Source organism: Monodelphis domestica, chromosome 8, assembly GCF_027887165.1.
Source record: "Monodelphis domestica isolate mMonDom1 chromosome 8, mMonDom1.pri, whole genome shotgun sequence".
Taxonomy (NCBI): domain Eukaryota; kingdom Metazoa; phylum Chordata; class Mammalia; order Didelphimorphia; family Didelphidae; genus Monodelphis; species Monodelphis domestica.
This window is the reverse complement of record NC_077234.1, coordinates 81,574,880-81,595,390: the sequence shown is the minus strand read 5'-3', so window position 1 is coordinate 81,595,390 and position 20,511 is coordinate 81,574,880. Positions and strand designations below refer to the sequence as shown.

At 39.1% G+C, this 20,511-nt stretch overlaps 1 protein-coding gene across 2 annotated transcripts in view; it reads right to left on the bottom strand.

Annotated features, from left to right (window-relative positions):
- The window catches only part of ACADL (acyl-CoA dehydrogenase long chain), a 47,172-nt gene that overhangs the window by 11,759 nt on the left and 14,902 nt on the right, over positions 1-20,511 (bottom strand). For both annotated transcript variants that reach the window (XM_007501802.3, XM_007501801.3), the window contains exons 6-8: positions 17,800-17,964; positions 17,187-17,288; positions 7,943-8,056 (exon numbers count right to left, since the gene is read on the bottom strand). In XM_007501802.3, coding sequence (XP_007501864.2) covers positions 7,943-8,056; positions 17,187-17,288; positions 17,800-17,964 — 381 coding nt within the window. The remainder of the gene's footprint in view (positions 1-7,942; positions 8,057-17,186; positions 17,289-17,799; positions 17,965-20,511) is intronic.

The following is a 20,511-nucleotide window of genomic DNA, read 5'->3' as shown; positions in this document are numbered from 1 at the left end:
AATTTGTTAATTATAAAACTAGTTAATGAAGAAATAGCTAAGCTAGTTTCTTACATATCAAGATCATAATGTTTGACTACATCCATTGTTTTCATAACTAATGGTGAGAAACTGGCAATGAATCATGTTCTTGGCATGTTCTCTCTCCAAACCACAATTTCTTCCCTTTTTATGTCAGAATCTCCTGAATCCAGGAGAATAAAAGATGTGGGCCCTTCACTGCTTTGGAATGGACCAAGATTCACGATAGAAAATTGGATTTCAATTCCAACTATATACAAGTGGGTAGTAGGAAAAAAACCAGGCAGGGGAATGGCCATTGCAACTAAGCACTCTTTCTGTGTTTCTCTCAGCTGTATTTTTCTATCCAGCATAAAAGTGGTAATCTTGTTGCTTTCAATTTTAATTGCATATAAAGTCTGGATTAGTAGGTCTACAAATCCTGTAACCAAAGCATTTGTTAAGACTTTAGGCCTCTGTTCAACAATAAGGTTCATGGCATATTTCCAGAGATTATATAAAGTATCCAAAGGTTGTTTAAAAAGTATAAAATTGTATAAATTGATTAAATTGAGTAACAGGGAAATCCTTTCTTATCAAAACTTTTATTTCAAAGTGGTTGTAACTTATATTGCTCTTGAAATTAGAGGCTAAGAAGGCTCTCATTTCTCAAAGCACTTTAAAATCAGCTACTTAAGCTGGGTAGCTGTGGAGAACTGTCTGAGAGTGAGGGAGTCAGGACAACTTGGATTCCAATTTGGCTTCAGACCCTTACTGGCTGTATGGCCTAGGATGAGTCCCTTAACTCATCTATAAAATGGAAATAACAGCATCTACCTCCCAGGGGTTTCCAGGATCCAGTGAGATTTTATATACCATATGGTACTTTGTGAATCTTCACGTGGTATATTCATGCTGGCTATTATAGGGATAAAAGTTAGATACTGTGAAATATCTTAGAAATATTCCTAAGCCAGCCCCTTGCTACCTTCGCAGGCTTCTTAGACTTTACTCATCCCTGTGTGCTCGGCCACCCAATGGCCGGAGCTTTCTTGCTCTCCTTGTAAGGTTCTGCCTTTGGACTCAGACCTTTTCACAGATGGTTTCCTAGGCCTGAGCGTTCTCCTTCCTTGTCTCGCCCTACCAGCTAAGGCCTTGTGCTGTGCCCCCCCCCCCCCCCCCAACAGGTTTACTATCCTTAACTCTTGGGGTAAATGGGTTTTGCTGTCCCTGCAAAGAACATCGTTCCCAAGTGTGCTGATTCATGGTGTGGGGCTCGAGTGTGAGCTCCAGGTCTGGGCAGCAGGAGTGATCCCCGAGCTCTGGGGGAAACCTTGCCCTGTACCTTCCTCTAGAGACCATCTCCAGCTTGTACTAGCTGTCTGCATGTTGTCTCCCTCACTAGACCGAACTCCCCGAGAACAAGGACTGTTTTGTCCCTCTCTTTGTATCCCCAGCAGTTACCCTGGTAGATCAGTTCCCAAGTACCAGAGTGGTAAGGGCTGGGAAGCTGGGGTTAAGCGACTTGCCCAGGGTCACACAGCGAGGAGGTATCTGAGGCCAGATTTGAACCCAGGACTTCCCCATCTCTAGGTCTGGCTCTCTGTCCACTGCGCTTTCCTGCTGCCCGGAGGCCACAGTTTTAAATTCAATCTGGACCATCACTTTCTTAAATCTAGCCAATCCATAAACAATAAACAATAAACATAAACAATAAATCAAGCCTAACTGATTGCACGGTGATAGGGTGCACTGAAAGCGCTTACACCGTGCTCTGGGAACTCCTTCCAGTCAGCTCTAGCACACTCCTGGCCGAGGTCACAGGCCAGGTTTCTGTCCACTCTCCATGCTTTTACGCCCCCCCCCCCCCCCCAGACAGCTGGGAAGCAGAGGCCAGAGACACGCACCCATCGACCCATTCTGGGTGGCAGCACCCTGGCTGCAGCCTCAGATGACTTCTCTCCTGCAAGGAGGAGGAGGAAGAGGGGAAGGATGAGAAGAAAGAGGAGGAGGAGGAGGAGGAGGAGGAGGAGGAGGAGGAGGAGGAGGAGGAGGAGGAGGAGGAGGAGGAGGAGGAGGAGGAGTTCAGGCACAGACAGAGGAGGAAGGAGGTGAAGGGCTCCAGGGAAGAGCAGCTATCCTGTGCTGAGAGTTTGCTGCAGGTACTTCATAGGTTCAAACGTCCCAAGTGGAAATAAATGTCAAAGGTTAATGGTCCCAACTGCCCCTTTAGTAATGAAGAAAAGGAGGCCCGGGAGGTGACTGGTCCAAGGTCATGAGGGCAGTAAACAGCAAATAGAGGGTTTGGACCCAGGGCCTCTGATTCTGGACCTCATTATTATCGCCTGCCTTAACAGGTGGGAAGTTGCCCATTCCTGGAACCCTTCAAGTAGAAGACACATGACCATTTTCTGTCAATCATCATTTAGATAAAGGTTGGAATACAGGTTGAATCCCGGAGATCTCCAATTCTATGATGAGAAGTACCATTCTGCTAAAACTGTCAAGTCAGCAAAGACGTCACAGTTACTAATAAAATGTTTTTCTTTACTCCATCCTCATCCTCCTTAACTATTCTGACACATTTGACTAATTCCTCTTTTTAGGCAAACAGGGTTAAATGACTTGCCCAGGGACACACAGCCAGTAAGCATCAGAACCACACTTTAACTCGGGGCCACAGGACTCCAGGACTAGTGCTCCCTCTATTGGGCCACTTAGCTGCCCTGCACACTTCTGTGGCATGCTCTTTCTGATTTCCGTTCCTTTCTCAGTTTCCATGACTGGTTTCTCCTTCTGAGTTGCTGTTACTGTTTTCTCATCTCCCTTCCAGGGATTCTGCCTTCGACAATATCAGTTTGGAATGATCTATTCCCATGACTTCAATGATCACCTCTACACAGAGGACTCCCAAATATAGAGCCACAGCCTTTCCCATGAATTCCAGCACTGAATTTCCATGTTTCAATCAGACATGTCTACCTAGTTGTATATTCCAGAACTAAATTTATCTTCTTTCCTTCCCTCAAATCTGTACCTCTTCCTAACTTGCTTATTTCTGAATAGAGAATCACCATTTAACTAGTCCCCAAGGCTAAAAATCTCAACAACTGTCTTTTTTTTTTTTAAACACTTACCTTCCGTCTTGGAGTCAATACTGTGTATTGCAATGCTCCAAGGCAGAAGAGTGGTAAGGGCTAGGCAATGGGGGTCAAGTGACTTGCCCAGGGTCACACAGCTGGGAAGTGTCTGAGGTCAGATTTGAATCTAGGACCTCCCGTCTCTAGGCCTGGCTCTCAACACACTGAGCTACCCAGCTGCCCCCTCAACAACTGTCTTTGGTTTTTCTTTCTCCCTCCCTGTCCTCATCTTGCCAAGTCCTTGACTCCTGCAACAGCCTCCTAATTAATCACCCTGACTCTTGGTTCTCCTTCCTTTCATCCATCCTTCACACAGTTGCCAAAATAATCTTTATGGGTCTGACCTTTGGATTCTCCTCCTAAAAACACAAATTCAGCCTCTCATTCAGGACCCTGGACAAACCAGCATTAATTTTCAGGCCTTATTTTCTGTCCCTACTCTTCATACTCCCTACTTTTGGGACAAGTTAAGCTCTCAGTTTCCAGACCTTATCTTGGCCACTTATGGTGCCTGTTATATTTTTAAAAGAATACAAAATAACAACTATAACAACAAAAAACCATGGCTCACAAAGTTTAGTGTCCAGGTCAGATAAAGAAGCCTGACTGTTATTTCTAGCAAGTGGAGGAAGAGGCACAGGTTATTCCACAGATATGTCTCATGAGTCAGAATCTTAGAACCCTAGGCTACAGATTTGGAAGGGACTCCAGGGAAGGAGGAAACTGAGGCTGAGGGAGTGAAGTTCATATAGGTAGTAAGCATCCAAAGTCAAATTTGAACTCAGATCAATTAAGGTTCTTTCCATTATAACAATAACAATTTTTGTTTTAACAGATTCTGATCCCCAGTAATTTCTGTGAGAATATGAAGTAGAAAATGAAGAGCAGTTTAAGTAGATTATCACTTATTTGCAGTTGCCCTTGGAAGTAAGGAAGAACAGCTTATCTTTTTCAAGACAAGAACAGACTTGATTATTTGTTATTAGCCTTAATAATTTGTCATTAGCTTCAGAAAAGTGCAGGAACAGGGAGTCTTGCTGATTATCTGCAGAACGCAGCACAGGGTATGGGGAGAGAGAAAGCTGGAACTTAACTGCTAAATTTATCTGAAATGAAGGACAAAAAGATCCCCTTTCATCTGCACCTCTTTTATTACTTTCATGTCTTAAATCCTTCAAGTTTTAGGCCTAGCACCATACATATCCTCTGGGATACAATCTCTGATCCCATCCTCTTAGAATCATTCTCAGTGTGACCCCTTCTTTCATATATACCTATCTTAATGCAGCATCTGCCTAGGACAGGCACTGCAAATGGACAATGAATGGGCCCAGAACTAAACAGAAGGAGGGGAGTGGACTGGAATGCATTCAATAATTTCAACATACCCCCCAACATAAAGGCCCATCTTTCTCAGTCAGTCAATAAATATCTATTAATGTTTGGCTATTCCTTCTCTCTCACAGTCCTCATTCAATTATTTGCTAAGATCTTGGCTCCTGTAATAGCCTCCTCATTGCTCTTCCCACCTCTGAATTTTCCCTACTTGAATCCATCCTTCAAAGAGTTACCAAAATAATCTTTATAGATCTGACTTTTGGATCCTCTTCCTTAAAATACAAATTCAGTCTCTCATTTACTGTGTTAAAAGCTGAAGATACAAAGTAAAATACAGTCCTTTTCCTTACAAAGCCTTCCACCTATTAGGAGAGAAAACGTGCAAATAATTGTATGCAAACAAGCTATATACAGGGTAAACTGGAAATAATCGACAGAAAGAAAGTATTAGAAGCATGGTGGAAGCAGGTCAGGGAGCCAGGAGCAGATTAGGAGCTGATCATTACAAGCGTGGAAAACAGTCAATGAAAATGGTCAAAGACACCAAAAGGGGTCCCGTGTCAGTGATCGCAGGGTATAGAGTTGTGGGAGAAGAGGGGGAGAACATGAAGTGTAAGAAGAGTGGAAAGGTTGGGGGGAAGAGGCTGGCCAGGCTATGAAGGGCTTTGAATGCAGCCAATGGATGCTATTAAGTGGAGGATTGAGAGAGGGTGGTCTGACCTGCTTTTTAGATTCTGACAACTGAGTAGAGGACACACCACAACGGGGAAAGGCTTTCAGCAGGGAGGGCGGCCACACACTACTGAAATAACCTGGGTATGAAGTTGAGAAGGGCCTGCACTAGGATGGAGTCAATCCAGAAGAAAGAAGGGAGCATAAAAGAGTGATGTTAGGAAGGTGACATTGCTGGGACCTGGCAAGAGATTGAATATGGAGGAAAAGGCGGTGAGAGAGGGAGGAGGGAACTATTACAGGTTCCTTGTGTTGGGGACTGAGAGAATGGGGGACCCCACAATAGTGATCAGGAGCTAGAAAGAGAAGAGGTTTGTGGAGAAGGACAAGAAGTTCTGTTTTGGACTTGCTGAGCTCAAGACATCTATGGGACATTTCATTTGAGGTATCCAGTTGGCAGAAGACTGGAGGTGATCCTAGTGGTCAGGGCTAGAGAAGTCAAGCTGAGAACTGCCAGCACAGACATGGTAACTGAATCCATAGGAGCTGATGAGATCGACAAGCAAAACAGTATTCTCATCATATTATGGATGAGAAGTTACGATTAGTAAGTGTCAGAGCGTAAGTGTCCTTTATCTCCCCTAAAAATATTTAGAAACAAATAATTTAACGTATTTAAGGGAGATAAGGATATTTCTATATTTATTTATAAATACAAGAGAAGAAAAGAGGCCCAGGACAGAGCCCTGGGAAATGCCTATAGAAACCAATATTCTTAAATTGATACTCTGTGGCTATGTGTTCATGAAATAAAAATTATAACCTACACTTGAACAAAACTGTGGGCAGCTGAAAGAACAGATAGATGCTCTTGGCCAGAGCACTGGGACTTTATAGGCTTCAGATAGCATCCTGACAATGATGACTTTTTACACACGGTAGGAAGTATAAAATGTATCATTGAGGACCATACTCGTGTGTGTGTGTGTGTGTGTGTGTGTGTGTGTGTGTGTGTGTGTGTGTGAGATTTTCCTTGACCTTTTCCAAGTCTGACACTGTGAAACACATCCTTCTTCAGTCTCTCTTTCCTTGGTATTACTTCACTGTGTTAGAGTACAAATGAGAATATAGATCCACCACAGGGGGAAGGTAAACACCCAACTTAAAAACCTTGGGGCAATCTAGAAACTACAGAAGTTAATGTTTTCTTCACTATCAGTAAAACATTAAGCAAAGCATTTGAGTGTGAAATGTCAAGGTTCTCTGTTCATCTCATTATAATCTTAGATTACTCATTCCCACAGGGCACAGGTTGCCCAACTCATTTTTAAATTAAAAAAAAAATCAAATTTCAGTTGGTATTTTTGGTTTTTATATCAGTTTCATTTCTGAATTTACTCCCTAAACATCCCTTGTAAAATAAAAAAAAGGAGAAAAAACAGCAACATCATCAGTACAACAACCAAGACTGCAGTATATAAATGCTTCATATCTACATATCCCAGTTCTCCAAGGAAGGCTAACTCACTTAAAAAATAATAGCATAGTAATATACAGAAAATATGGATCAATCAGTGCTTTAGAAGAAAAGGAATCAAGCCTAGAGATGGGAGTTTCTAGGTTCAAATCTGGCCTCAGACACTTCCCAGGTGTGTGACCCTGGGCAAGTCACTTGACCCCTATTGCCTAGCCCTTACCACTCTTCTGCCTTGAAATCAATACACAGTATTGACTTTAGAGTGGAAGGAAGGTTTTGAAGAAAAAATAAAGAAGGAAGAAGATAATCTAACTGAAAATTAATGGGGAGTCATTGAAGGATTTTTAAGAGTATAAACGACTGAAAAGTTTTCTTTTAATCATTTCAGCACTTACAGAATGCTTCCTAGGTGTTCAGCAAAATCTCATAAGGAAAAAGAAAACACACTTTCTAACTATAATGAGGACATGGCAAGATGCCCAAATAGACCTCTAAGACTCTACTCATGGCTGGAAAATCACTTAAATATTGAAGTGGTGGTAAGAAAGATCCATTGGATACTGTATGGGAAAATGAGCAGGACTGAAGCCAAAGAGAAGGAATTTGTCAAGCTCATTGGGGTAACGGTATTCTTGTTTAGGTATAAATTGGACTAGCTGGTTTCTGAGGACCCTTTCATCTCTTAGACTCTTGGATCCTCATCTTTCTCTTCAAATTATGGATGAGAAATTGTGAGCAGTAAGTGTCAGATACAGCAAAAGTGTCCTTTATCTCCCTAAATATATTATAAACAAATAATTAAATGTGTTTAGGAGATATAAAGATATTTCTATATTTATTTTAAAATGCAAAAATGTATTTAGAGGAAATAAAGGATACCTTTGTTGTTTCTGACACTTTTTATTCCTTTAAAAATGGACTATGCCATTCATTTGATTTTAATAGGTCACCACTGGCAATCACTGAATAAATGGTGATTATTACTGATCTTCATTTCTGAGGCAGGTAATAACCATCTGAAAATCTGAAACAACTCTTTTGAAGTTGTCACTACTAAGTAGAACCAAGCAAATGAAGGAGGCTAGAAATGGAGATATGGAAATCATACTTCTCCAATATTATGTATCCCTAGATATCCTCTTTTCTGGTGGCTGACTGTTGCCTCTTTGTAAGGCCTTGTCCTTCAAGCTCACATGAAATGCTGACTAGATCTGAACCATCTTATATCAGAAATGTGCTTATTAGTATGGTGAAACATTCAACAATAAGAAGAAACACAGAGCAAGATGTTCCAAATTACTTGAACTAAGCTTACCTGGATATGTGCAACCGTTTTCCCAAAAGCTTTTCTTTGTTTGACATAATTCCTTGTTTCTTCAAACATAAATTCACAGGCAGAAATGGCAAGATCAGCAATTGCTAATCTTTCCTGTAAGGCAAAAGAGAGGAACCCTAAATATAATTCTGGTTACTCGTGAAGATCCTTCCAATAAATTTTTACTTATAGTAAGCCCCCAAAATAATTTTTACAAGTCTAATATCTAAACCTCAGAAATATCATATTTTTAGCAATCATGAGAAAAAGATTTTAGGGGAAAAGCTATATATATCATAAATATCATATCAACAGATATAGCCTACTTATTATATGACTGCTATATGCCAGGCACTTGTGTTGGGTACCACTGATGATAAAAAACAAGTACTTATTATGTATCTGGATGAGATTCTTCTACTCCTAGATTCATAATAACTATCAGTATATGAAAATAATCAATGATATTGTACTTAACTAAAAATATGTTTGTTCAGTTATTTTTCCAGTTGTGACTCTTTATGATCTCATTTGGGATTTTCTTAGCAAATATGGAGTGGTTTGCCATTTCCTTCTCCAACTCATTTTATGGATGGACAAGCTAAGGCAAACAGAGTTAAGTGACTTGCTCAGGTTCACACAGCTATTATCTGAGATCAGATTTGAATTCAAGAAGAGGAGTCTTTCTGATTTCAAGCCCAGCACTTTATCAACTGAGCCATCTAGCTTCCCTTTAATTCTTTACCATAAATATTAATAATATAAAATTATAACATGAATATTAAATAATAATGATTCAAGCTATGGTACCTAACACTCCAGGAAGAATGCACACTGGACTTAGTCCCAGGAGACACCTAGTTTTAAATTTTAATACGTTTAAAGCTGCACAAAGACTTTGGGGATATATATAGTTACAAAATAGATAAGGTAATTTTGGTAGGGAAGGCACTGGCAGTTGAGAGGTTCAGTAAAGACTTCATAGGGGGCAGCTGGGTAGCTCAGTGGATTGAGAGCCAGACCAGACACAGAGGTCCTAGGTTCAAATCTAGCCTCAGACACTTCCGAGCTGTGTGACCGTGGGTGAATCACTGAACCCCCATTGCCTAGTCCTTACCACTTTTCTGCCTTGGAATCAATACACAGTATTGATTCTAAGGTGGACGGTAAGGGTTTTTAAAAAAAAAAAGACTTCATGAAAAAGGCAGCACTTTAACTGAGTCTTGCAAGAACCTTGGGATTTTGTGAGCTAGACAAAGAGGAATTACATTCCAAGATACTAAGGGCACCAGACAGTGTGAAAGCATGGAGATGGGAAATGGAGTGTTGGGTATCAGGAACATGAGGTAGATTTGTTTGGACCTATCGCTTTATGGACCATCTGATGTGTGATGGCAGATCATGTGTAATAAAGCTGAAAAGCTGGAGTCATGTTTTGAAGGCCTGAAATACCAAATAGAAAAGTTATCGTTGTTTTTAGAGACCATTGGGATCTGGGAAGCATTTGGATGAAGATGATAACTCCATGGCTTGGATATAATGAGTTACAAGTAAAAGAGTGTGTAGAAAGAAACATGGGAATCCAAGACAGAAGTGGAGTGTCACTGTGTGATAGAGGCACAGACCATTCCATGTATCAAAACCTGGAAAGGAAAGCCAACTTTTCCCATGTTGGAGAGGGAAACTTGACTGAAGAGCTAATCATTCTCATCTTGCTCCCAGAAAACGGAGTTTAAGACGTAATCTACAGCTCAAAGCAGGATAACCCTAAAGAAGGGAAGGAAGCTCTGCAGAACTTAAGTCATAGCTAGAACCTTAGGGAAAAAATCTGTCACTGGCAGTCCTAGAACAGGAAAATTATTTTAGCTCTCAGAAACCCCAAAGGAGATAAAAACAAAGCATGGTGAATGGAGAACAAGCCAAAGGGAACATAGATCAGAGGGAATCAGAGGTCAGAAAGTTTACTCCAACTCTTTCCAAGGCAGAAATAGAAATGGCTTTGGTAGAGTTACAGCTTCACATAGAAGCCCAGATTAAAATCCTAGAAGGATCTGCCTGACTTTATCTTTATGGTCACCCAGGCTGTGACGGAGGCACCCTTTAACAGATTTTAGGATCAGACTAATTTTTTCCTTCTATTTGGAGAACAAAGCTGGAGGGTTGAAGGTGGACTCCTCTGGTAAGGAACTTGCACTCATCTGGAGGAGCAAGATTGAACGGTTGAGTCAAGTTAGTCCAGAGATCTAGTCTAGTGCAATTGTAAGCACCTATCCCTCACTCTGGCTCATGCTACAGAAATATCAGCAATGTATATCTGAGCAAGAATATCACAAACTGCTTGCAGACATCTAGGTGTGCTGAAGAAAGGGTATTAACTGCTTCTTGCTGGGTTGGTCAGAGGCACATCTATTTTCAGATGACCATTTTGCAGCCAGAACTCTCTCTGGATGGATCTGAATGATTCCTAATCAAAATTGATGATAGAAAGAACTCTAATATCCTTTTGCAGGAGAAAGTGGGAGAAGGAATTGTCAGTTCAATTTCAATCCCCCTTCTGAAGGAAGCTAATATGACTAAATATAGGAGAATGACCTAGAGGGAACTTGGGGTACTTGTCCCCCATCGTCAACTTATGGAATGCTTTTTTACCCAAAAAATTAGGCAAAAAGTTAAATCTACATACAAATGAATCAAAGATATCCCATAAGCCACTTATTTTAATAACTATGGAAACCTAAAAATAGTCCATTATAAAATATAAGAAATTCTAACAATTGTGATCAGAATGGAGAGTTATATCTCTTGTTGGATTTATCTGTGGGATTGCTATATAGAACTATATATACATACTCTATATATACACTACCTAAAATGGAATGGTAATACCTATCATCTGGGTAGGGTGGTGAATCACTGTATAGCTCCAAGTACTTAGAATAATTATGTGCTTATACAATAAATTAAGAGAAATGGTCCCTGTGCCTGAAGGGGGGGAAAATGCACAGGCTAACTTCTCTATCTAACAGTAGGAAAAGATCCACAGGTGCTTCTGACTGTGGGCTGTGTTGAAAGTAGTTCCATCCCAACTCTTTTACACATACAAAGTGGTCAGCTTTGTCTGATGGAATGTAACAGTTACCTTGGCACCAACATGTGCTAGTCTGATCACTCTCTGAGAGGCAGTGGGGTATCATGGAATACACACTGGACTCACTCTGAGGAGATTAAGTTAATCCTGTCTCTAACATTTACTAACATTGTGAACATGGTCAAAGTCATTGAATGTCAGTTTCCTCATCTTTAAAATAGAAACAATATGCATAAAGTAAAGACATATAAATGTATATAAAGTACATAAAGAAAAACTTAAATTGCTATAGTAAATAATAACTAATGTGTTTGAAGAGGATAGAGGAGTGCAGCTCTCTACAGGTTAAGCTTTATTAACTCGAACTAAGAAAATGACTTTACCCATATTAAACATTTGCAAAGCTGAATCTGCCATTCAGCATTAGTTAGCTGACAATGTCTAGCCTGGCAATCTGCTGCCAATCTTGGCCTTTTTAAAATATAAAATCTCTGTTTACTATAAGGACGATTCACAAACTTCCTGCTTCTCCTATTAACCTTTTGAGTATTGGTTGCCTAGCGTAGGCTTTGGTCATCAATACAGAGTTTATAAGGCTCATTTAGGAGCTAAGCCCTAAGAATTCGAGCAGTGTCATGTTATTTCCAAATGGCTGAATAATATGCACTGAACATGGAATGGTATTAAAAAAATTTTTTTTTAATCCTCACCTTATGTCTTATTGATTCTTAGGCAGAAGGATGGTATGTACTAGGCAATTGGAGTTAGGTGACTTGCCCAGGGTCACATGCAAGGTTTAATAATACACTTTCGTAGTTCTGTGAGCTAACCATTCTTTTTCTAGTCTATTTCATAAGAAAGGCTCAGTCACTAAGACAATGTTCTTTTCTTTTTGTTTTCTCTCTAAAACCAAGCAGTGCCCATTTAGAACTTTGTTTCAAAGTTCTCAATAACGTTTTAAAGTTGAGCAATCTTAATCCAAATCCAAAAAAATGATAGGCCATGGAACCTAACAGTTTAGCAATAATGCCTTGGGGCTATATTTTATGTGTAATCCTGTGCTACTGTGAATCTTAAAACTGCTCAAACTCTACCTTAAAACATTTGGTTAAGGCTGTTCCCCATTTTAAACAATGAAGGTTCTTGGTCAGGAATGTATGTGAGAACTTTACATTACTCCACCCATACTTAGGCATACTTTAGGGGAAGATAAAGTTGTAAAACTCCTTACTGAACAATGAAAAGGTATTTAACTCATACTTATAGTGAGGCAAAAGCCCTTAAGCTAGGTCTATTTTTAGATCTAATACAAAAGGGTGCTAAGTACCTATGAAGGTCAAATTAATCACTAAAAGGTCAGGCAACTTGCAAGGGGCAAAGAGGTGTGAATTTACTCAGAAGATATAATCTACCCAGAGAAGGTGATAACAAGATGTAAACCTGCACCATCTACCAGGGCCATTCCAGGAAACGGAATCTCTTCATTTGAATTGTCTTAAGAAGAGTCTGAAGATCACCACCAAGGCCCTTTCTCAAACCAAACCGCAAGCATTCAAACCACTACAGAGAGCACAACACCAATGGGACAGCCACATTGCTTAAATGCTGTAAACATTTGCCTAAAAGATCATTCTACTGAGAGCTCACCCAAGATAAGTGCTTATGTAGAAGTCAGAAGAAGTGATAAAAATATACTCTAAAGTTCTCTCTGAGAATTCTGGTATTGATTGTGAGACAGGGGAGACACTAACACAGGAACGCATGGCATGTCTGCATGAAAGTGCTGTGCAATGAGCAGAGCAGAATTGCAGTAGCTCAAAAGAAATGTGAGATGCACAGATTTAGAGACATTTCCATCCCAAATGTTCATATGGGTTATTTGCGCCCGACCTGTTGGAGCCTTCTGAGCTCATATTAGCCTGAATCACCATAGTTGGACATAATGAGCATTGACCCCAATGTAGAGATGACATCTTAGTCCTCTTCAAGTACAAAGGCCAACAATCAACCAACCAGTTTTATTGTCTATTTCCTTTGGTAATTCATTTAATTTTTCCTTTAAAAATTTGAATGCTTTGTCATTTGGTTTATCTCTATTCAATATTGATATTACTTTTATTATTTTATTATTTCTTTTAGCAAGATGTAGTTTCCCTACTTATGTTTTCTAATTAGACCTGATTTTGCTTTTGCTTTTTCTGAGATCATGATTGCTTCCCATGCCTTTATTACTTCAGGTGAAGCACAATAGAGTCTGCTCCAACCCTCTATGTATTTCTGCTTCAAGTGTTTTTTTTGTAAACAACTTATTTTTGAATTCTAGTTTCTAGATTCTGAGCTATTCCTTCTGCTTTTGCTTTATGAGCAAGTTCATCCCATTCACAATTATGATTACCAACTGTGCATTTCCCTTCACCTTATTTTCTTTTGTTTATCTTTTTTTTCATCCTGGCCCTCCTCAAAAATCTTTCCCCCCCCTGACTATTGCCTTCTTTTTTGTCTTCCTTTTTTATCATTCCTTTCTCTTATCCTCCTATCCTCTTTCTTGTTGGGTAAGACAGATTTCTATTACTAATTATATATATATATATATATATATATATATATATATGTATATGTATATATAAATTTTTTTCCCTCTGTTTGTGAACAAATCTGTGAGGTTTAAGTGTTGACCCATCCCCCACCTTTTCCCTCTCCACTGTAAAAACTCTTGCTTGTGTGTCTTCTTTAAATGAGATAATTTCCCCCATTCTTACTCTCCTTTCCCTCTTCTCCCAGAGCATCTTTCTTTCTAACCGATTTTTTTCAATTTCCCAACATAATTGATCCCAGCACCTCCCATCTTTAGGCCTGGTTCTCAATCCATTGAGCCACCAAGCTGCCCAACAAAGTCTAATTTTTGAGAAATTCTTTTTTTCGGTCAACTTTTGTTCCTTTTCCCATTTGGCCAATTCTGCTTTTTAAGAAATTATTTTAATCAGTGAATTTTTCTACCTCTTCTTCCATTTGGCCAATTATGTTTGTTAGGGTGTTTTAAAAGCATTTTTGTGCCTCTCTTACCAGACTTTTAATTATGTTTTCCTAATTTTCCTCCTTTTCTTTCATTTATTTACCTAATTTTTCTTCTACTATATTTAATTTTTAGAATAATTTTTTTTAGTTCTTCCAGGAATTCTTATTTGATTTGCTTCTAATTCACATTTTTCTTTGAAGCTATGCTTTGCAGCTGTTATAACTTCATTGTTTTCTTCTGAGTTTGTATCTTGATCTTTTCCTGTCATCATAGTAGCTATGCTCACATTCTTTTTTTGTTCTTTATTTGGAACTTTATGCTAAAGTTGAACTATCTAATCCTGGTGTGAGGGGTTTGGAGGCAGGGGGAACTCTATCTCAGGCTTCAGGCTTTTTCATACTACTGTTTTCTGAGCTAGTTTCAGGGATGTAGAACTTTTTGATGCTTCCAAGGTGGTGTGATCTGGGGATAGGTGGGTCACCGATTTCTTGGTGTACACTCTGATCAGGAAGGGTCCCTAATTCATTGGGTTTGCAATTGATATTGCTCTTCAGGGGCCCTGCTCCTTTGGGAATGAAATTGATACTGTCCCTCAGGGATTCTGTTCCCTCTTGACTGAAAGTGCTTCTGTATCATCCTTAAATGTGCCATAGATGTCAGTATAGACAATGGAGTTGCCAAAGAATCCCCCCCCCCCCCCCCCAGGATTCTCAATCCCTCTTGACTAAAAGTGATCCTCTCTGACCTGAAACTATGACTAAGAAGAGAGTACAGGCAATGGAACTTCCAAATAGTGTCTGGTACAGTGTCCAGTACTAATTTTCTGACCAGTTGCCAGGTCCCCTTACTGTTACTGGCTCGAGAGCTATCAAAGTTTTTGCTTCTACTGTTATCACCACCTAATTCTACCATTGGTGTTTCATCCATGGGAGCTCCGGGCCAGCCTCCTCCCCTATGTCAAAGATCTCTTTCAAACCTCCTAAACTGGCTTGGGCCAATTGTTTTGGTCTAATTGTAATGTTTTACTTTGACATTTTGTTGGCTCTGTCATTCAAGAATTCAATTTGAGGTGTTATTTTAAATTTGTTTGGAGGGGACTGCTGGGAGAGTTCAGCTGAGTGCCATCTTTGCTCAACCCCAAAATATCCCTTCCTTTTCTCTTTACCTATTTTCCCATTACTTCCTTATTGAATAAGATGAATTTCAGTATCCAATTGCAAACATATATTCTTTCCTCATTGAACTAGTTTGGATGAGAGTGAGTTTTAAATGTTGCCTGATCGCTCTAACTTTCCTTCCTTGGAGACCTACTAATGTGATAGAATTTTCCCCATTCTTTCTTCTCCTTTTCCTCCTCTCTCAATTGTATTCTTTTTTGCCACTCTTCTAATTCTTCCTTTGAAATCATCATCTTTTGAAATCATACTTAGGTCTTCTTTCATTAGACTACATCTAGGATCCCTGGTCATGATAAAGTTCTGAGAGGTTTACAAATATTATATCTCCATATTAAAAAAAACAGTTTAACCTTCTTTTGTCCCTTCTATTTATATTTATTCATATTCTCATTCATATTTACCTTGTTATTCTTCTCTTGAATTCCATGTTTCAATACCAAATTTTCTATTCATCTGTGGTCATTTAGTCAGGAATGCTTGAAAGCTCTTTATTTCATAAAACATTCATTTTTCCCCTGTAGAATTATACTCAGTTTTGGGGGCATGTTATTCTTGATTTAATTCTAGATCCTTTGTCTTCTGGAATATACTGCAAGGTCTCCACTCCTTAATTTTGGTGGCTGTTAAATCTGTGATCCTTACTGGGGCTCATTGGTACTTTAATTATTTTGTTGTTGTTGCTTCCAGTATTTTCTCCTTAACTTGAGAATTCTGGATTTTGGCTATAATATTCCTGGGAGTTTTCATTTTGAGGTTTCTTTTAAGAAGTGATCAGTGGATTTGTTCAATTTCTATTGTATCCTCTGGTTCTAAGACAGTGATAGTTTGATTTTCATTTCATTTGGCTAATTATAATTTTTATCTTCTTCAGTAAGGTTCTGTACCTCTTTTATCAAGCTATTAATTCTCTTTTCATAAATTTCCTGGTTAGCTCTCATTTCTTTTCCCACTTTTTCTACTACTATTTTTATCTGTTTTCTCAAATGATTTTTTTTGCTCTTAAATTTTTTTTTCTTTATCTCTTGTTTTAACACTTCTAGGGTTTCTTGCTGAGTTTGTGCCCAATCTGCATTTTTCTTTGAGGCTTTGCTTGTAATGATTTTCATCTAACTGTCTTTAGTTTGTGTCTTGATCTAACCTGTCATTATAGTAGTTTTTTATGGTTGGATTCTTTTTTAGTTTGGTCATTCTTCCAATATATTTCTTGACTTTGGACTATATATTAGAGTTGGGCTCTGTTCACTTCTGGTGGGGAATATCCGCCCTGATCACCTGCTACTTTCACAGCTTGGTCTGAGGACCTACAAGTTTTTAGTATTTCCATAATGGCATGATTCTAGAAGTCTGTTCATTGCTCACTTGGTTTGAGCTCTGCAGGTTCTGGGCCTGATTTAGGTCTGTTAGTTTATGTGTAATTGAAATTTATAATACTGTTGGGTCTAGCTCTCTGGAAGGTTCTGCAGGTTGAGAGCAACTGAACTTCTGTCTCCCTTTTGGTCTTAGTCTTCTGCCCTGGTTTTTCTACTGCAGGGTTATGTTGTGTTACATTACTTTCTGGAATTTGTTTTGTGCTTAGTACTCAGTGAGGTCCTTGTGTATGGTCATGGTTGCTCCTCTCTACCTTGGATCTCTGATGCAGAACTAGGGATTGGGTGACAGAGCTGCCAGATGGCCCCTGTCCCTGCTCCTAGTGCTATTTCAGCAGTTTTGGGGATCTTTTTGTTCTAGTACTATCTGCCCTGGCACTCTATCTTCATTTCCTTTCCATCACTGGGTGTCAGACTGTGTCTGTACTGCTACTACTACTATACTATGCATTGTTTACTTTCTCTTAGCTTTCCTAATCAGAATTCATTGTGGCATTTTTCCAATTAATCCTATTCTATTTCACATTTGTATGATACAGAGGTAGAAATGTATATATTTATACAGGATACCAGCATGAATATAAGATGACCTCACCTGTGGGAGCTCTGCCATGAGGTAATAGAAGCCTTTGTTTTCTTCTCCAAGAAGGGCACTTGCTGGCAAACGGACATCTTCAAAAAATAGCTCTGCGGTATCCTTTTTAAAAAGGACATAAGCCAAGACAAATAAATTATAATGTACAGCCATAGTATTTATAAATGCAAGGAGACAATATCTTTCCACATACTTATATGTGAAAAGAAGGACAAGAAATCTTGAAATATACTTGAAATATACTTGAAAATTTTTACTTGGTGACTCATGACTCAGGTGGCAAGTTAATAATAATTAATAAAATAACAATAATATTAGCACTTACATAGCACCTACAATGTCCCAGATATTGTGCTAAGTGCCTTTATAAAAATTATCTTATTTGAGCTTCACAACAACTCTGGGAGGCAGGTGCTATTATTATTCTCATTTTACAGCTAAGGCAACTGAGGCAAATAGTGGATAAGTTACTTGCTTAAGGCCACACAGCTGTTAAGTGTCTGAGGCCAGATTTGAACTCATTTTCCTGGCTCTTGGTCTCCTGCACCACCTAGAATGTTCAATATTAAACAAGCATCATTATTAAGCAGCTATCGCTTATAGTACTGTTTACCTGAGCTTTTAATCCCATTTTATGCAGCTTCCGTCCCTTGATGAATCCTTTCATTCCATTTTCCACTAGGAAAAGACTAATTCCATGGGCAGGTGAGCGAGCTTCACGATTAGTAACGGCGACAACGATCACTACGTCACACATCCACCCATTGGTGATGAAGACCTATAGGAAAACATAAAACATCAAGATACTTTCTAACGCTCCAGAGAGACAACTTGATGTAATGTTGGGAATGGAGGCCTCATGGCCAATAAGATCCAGGTTCAAATTTCATTTGATACCTATTAGCTGTGTGATTCTCGAAAAGTCAAATTAACTTCTTAGTACTCTAGGCAACTCTCTAAATTGGAGAGGAGTCCATGTGCATTGGCAGGAGTTCCCTGTACCCACAAAGTCCCAAGTGCAGTCTGTATCCCTGCCCTATTGTGTTCCGCATCTGTGTGCTGGAGAGGAAGACATGTATTTCAGTCAGAATACACTGCTCCTCACCTCCATACAGTCAGCTGAACAATGACGAACTTCATTCCTTAAAAAGGAATGGAAGGGGAAACATCCAAGTGCTGCCAAGAGCAGTCTCTCAATTCTTGTTTGGCCAAGATTGCAAAAAATGAGGGGCAGAGTGCTTTGTTTTCAAATCAAAAACTTAATTATGTATTCACTGTACAGTTAGAAACTAGTTTAGAATCAAATATCACTGAAGGAGCCTGAGGCAAAACCATGTCACCACACTGTGGCATTTACATAACAATATTTAAAAGGCCAATTCTGTGTAATTCAACAGATTTTAACCACAAATCTTTCACATTAGGAAGACAAAAAAAAAGGTTAATGGTCACAGGCCTTTTTTCTCTGGGTATAATGTATAAATAATACAAACTGTATAAAAATTAAATACAAAATAACCTGGATATGGGAAGGGGAGGGAGGAGCACTCACAACTGGAAAATCAGGAAAAGTCTCTTATAGAAGGTGGTCCTTGAGCCTTTAAAAGAAACCCAGGGTTCCAATAGGGAGGAGATGAATGAGGGAACATCGAGCAGGCCAGTTTGGCTAAAGTGAATGAAAGGGAGGAATGTGAAATTAGTCTGGAGAGCCTGAAGTCTCTTCTCAGCAGAAGAGAAAAGGATGAGATAAAGACAAAGAACAGAACTTGTCACCAGGCAAGTCATACTAATAGCATAACACTTCTAGAGGGTTGTACAGTTTACACAGAACTTGCGTGCTAATGGCCATTTAACCTCTACAATAATCCATGGAGACAAAGAGCAGAGAACCGCAAATTTACACAAATTAGAAGCATTCTAATCCAGTACTCTCAGATGAAGAAACTGAGGCCAGAAAGAGTATGTGTCTTGCCTTAGGTTGCACAAGGAATAGGGTCAAACTCAAATACTGCTTCCAAATCCAGCAATCTCTCTAGGATCTATTTTATAGATGGGGGAACTTCAAAGAGACCAAGCTAATTCATGATAGTAGTGCTACTAGAACTTGGTCCCAGTGGTCTTTCCAGTTTAATTAGATTCAATTCAACAAATATGATGAAATGTCTACTATTTAGAGGACAAAAATATAACTTCACCTATGTAATGGATAAACTGATGCTGTTATTGATAAGCTAAAGTAGTTATATTAAACCTATTTTGTAGATGTTTGTTAGGGGTTAAACTATTGTGCAGGTGGTTGATAAATGTCCCAAAGCTTTTTGATACAACCCTTATTTATTATCATGAGAGTAGGGATAGGAACAGGAATTAGGAATAGAATAGGAAATCTCTTAACCTTATACTAAAATATCTAGATAACCCCCCCCCCCCCAAATCTAACTGCTTTCTTGGCAGTTTCTTCTTGTCTAAGTAGCCTCCTTAAACTACTCTCACTATCTAAAGTATTTTCTCTATCTAAACTAACCTATGCTAAACAATGAACCTTAAATTGATATATAAAATCAAACTGTCAGATATAACTGTCAGAATCTCTTGGCAGAGAGAAACTGATGCAGGCCCAGCTCCCAAGTCAGAGAGAGTGGGCAGAGCCCCTCTGACAGCTCTTGCCCTTTCAGGAGAAAAGCTCTCCAGAATCAGATTTTAACTCTACTTTGTAGGTATATCTCAAACTCTCAAAAGTAACTTTCTCAAAAGTGACTAACCGATCTTTTTTCTGAGAGAATGACCCAGCAACTCCGCTCCCAAGGAAGTCAGAGCAATATGGAGCCCAGAACTAACTGCTTTTCCTCTTTTATGGAGGGCTTCTTAAAGAGACAGAGACTTGAGCTATTTGCTCTGTCTCTTAAAGCAACAGAGTGATATTAATTAACTTCCTCTAATCTAGAAATTTTGCTTCTAAGGAGACAGAGCGACCATTAAATAAATTCCTTATAACACCTATATCCCTAACTCTTCTTTCTTCATAATTCATTATTGGGTTCCCACTTTAATTTTAAGCCCAATTTCCTGAGAAAGGGCCCTAAAAAACCTGTCTGCTGTTTGATGCCACACAAAAAATTTCTACTGCATTTTGCAAAGGTCTTTGAGGTTAAAAGGGGTATATTACCTCCAGAGAAGAGTCCTATGTTAGGCATGGGGTGAGGAAGAGTGTGATGACTTAGGCATTTCACTCCACTTTAATACAAAGTTTCTCTCTGTATCTAGATAGATACTTATCCATAACAGGGAAGAACATACAAGACACATAAGTCTGACTGAGGCAGCC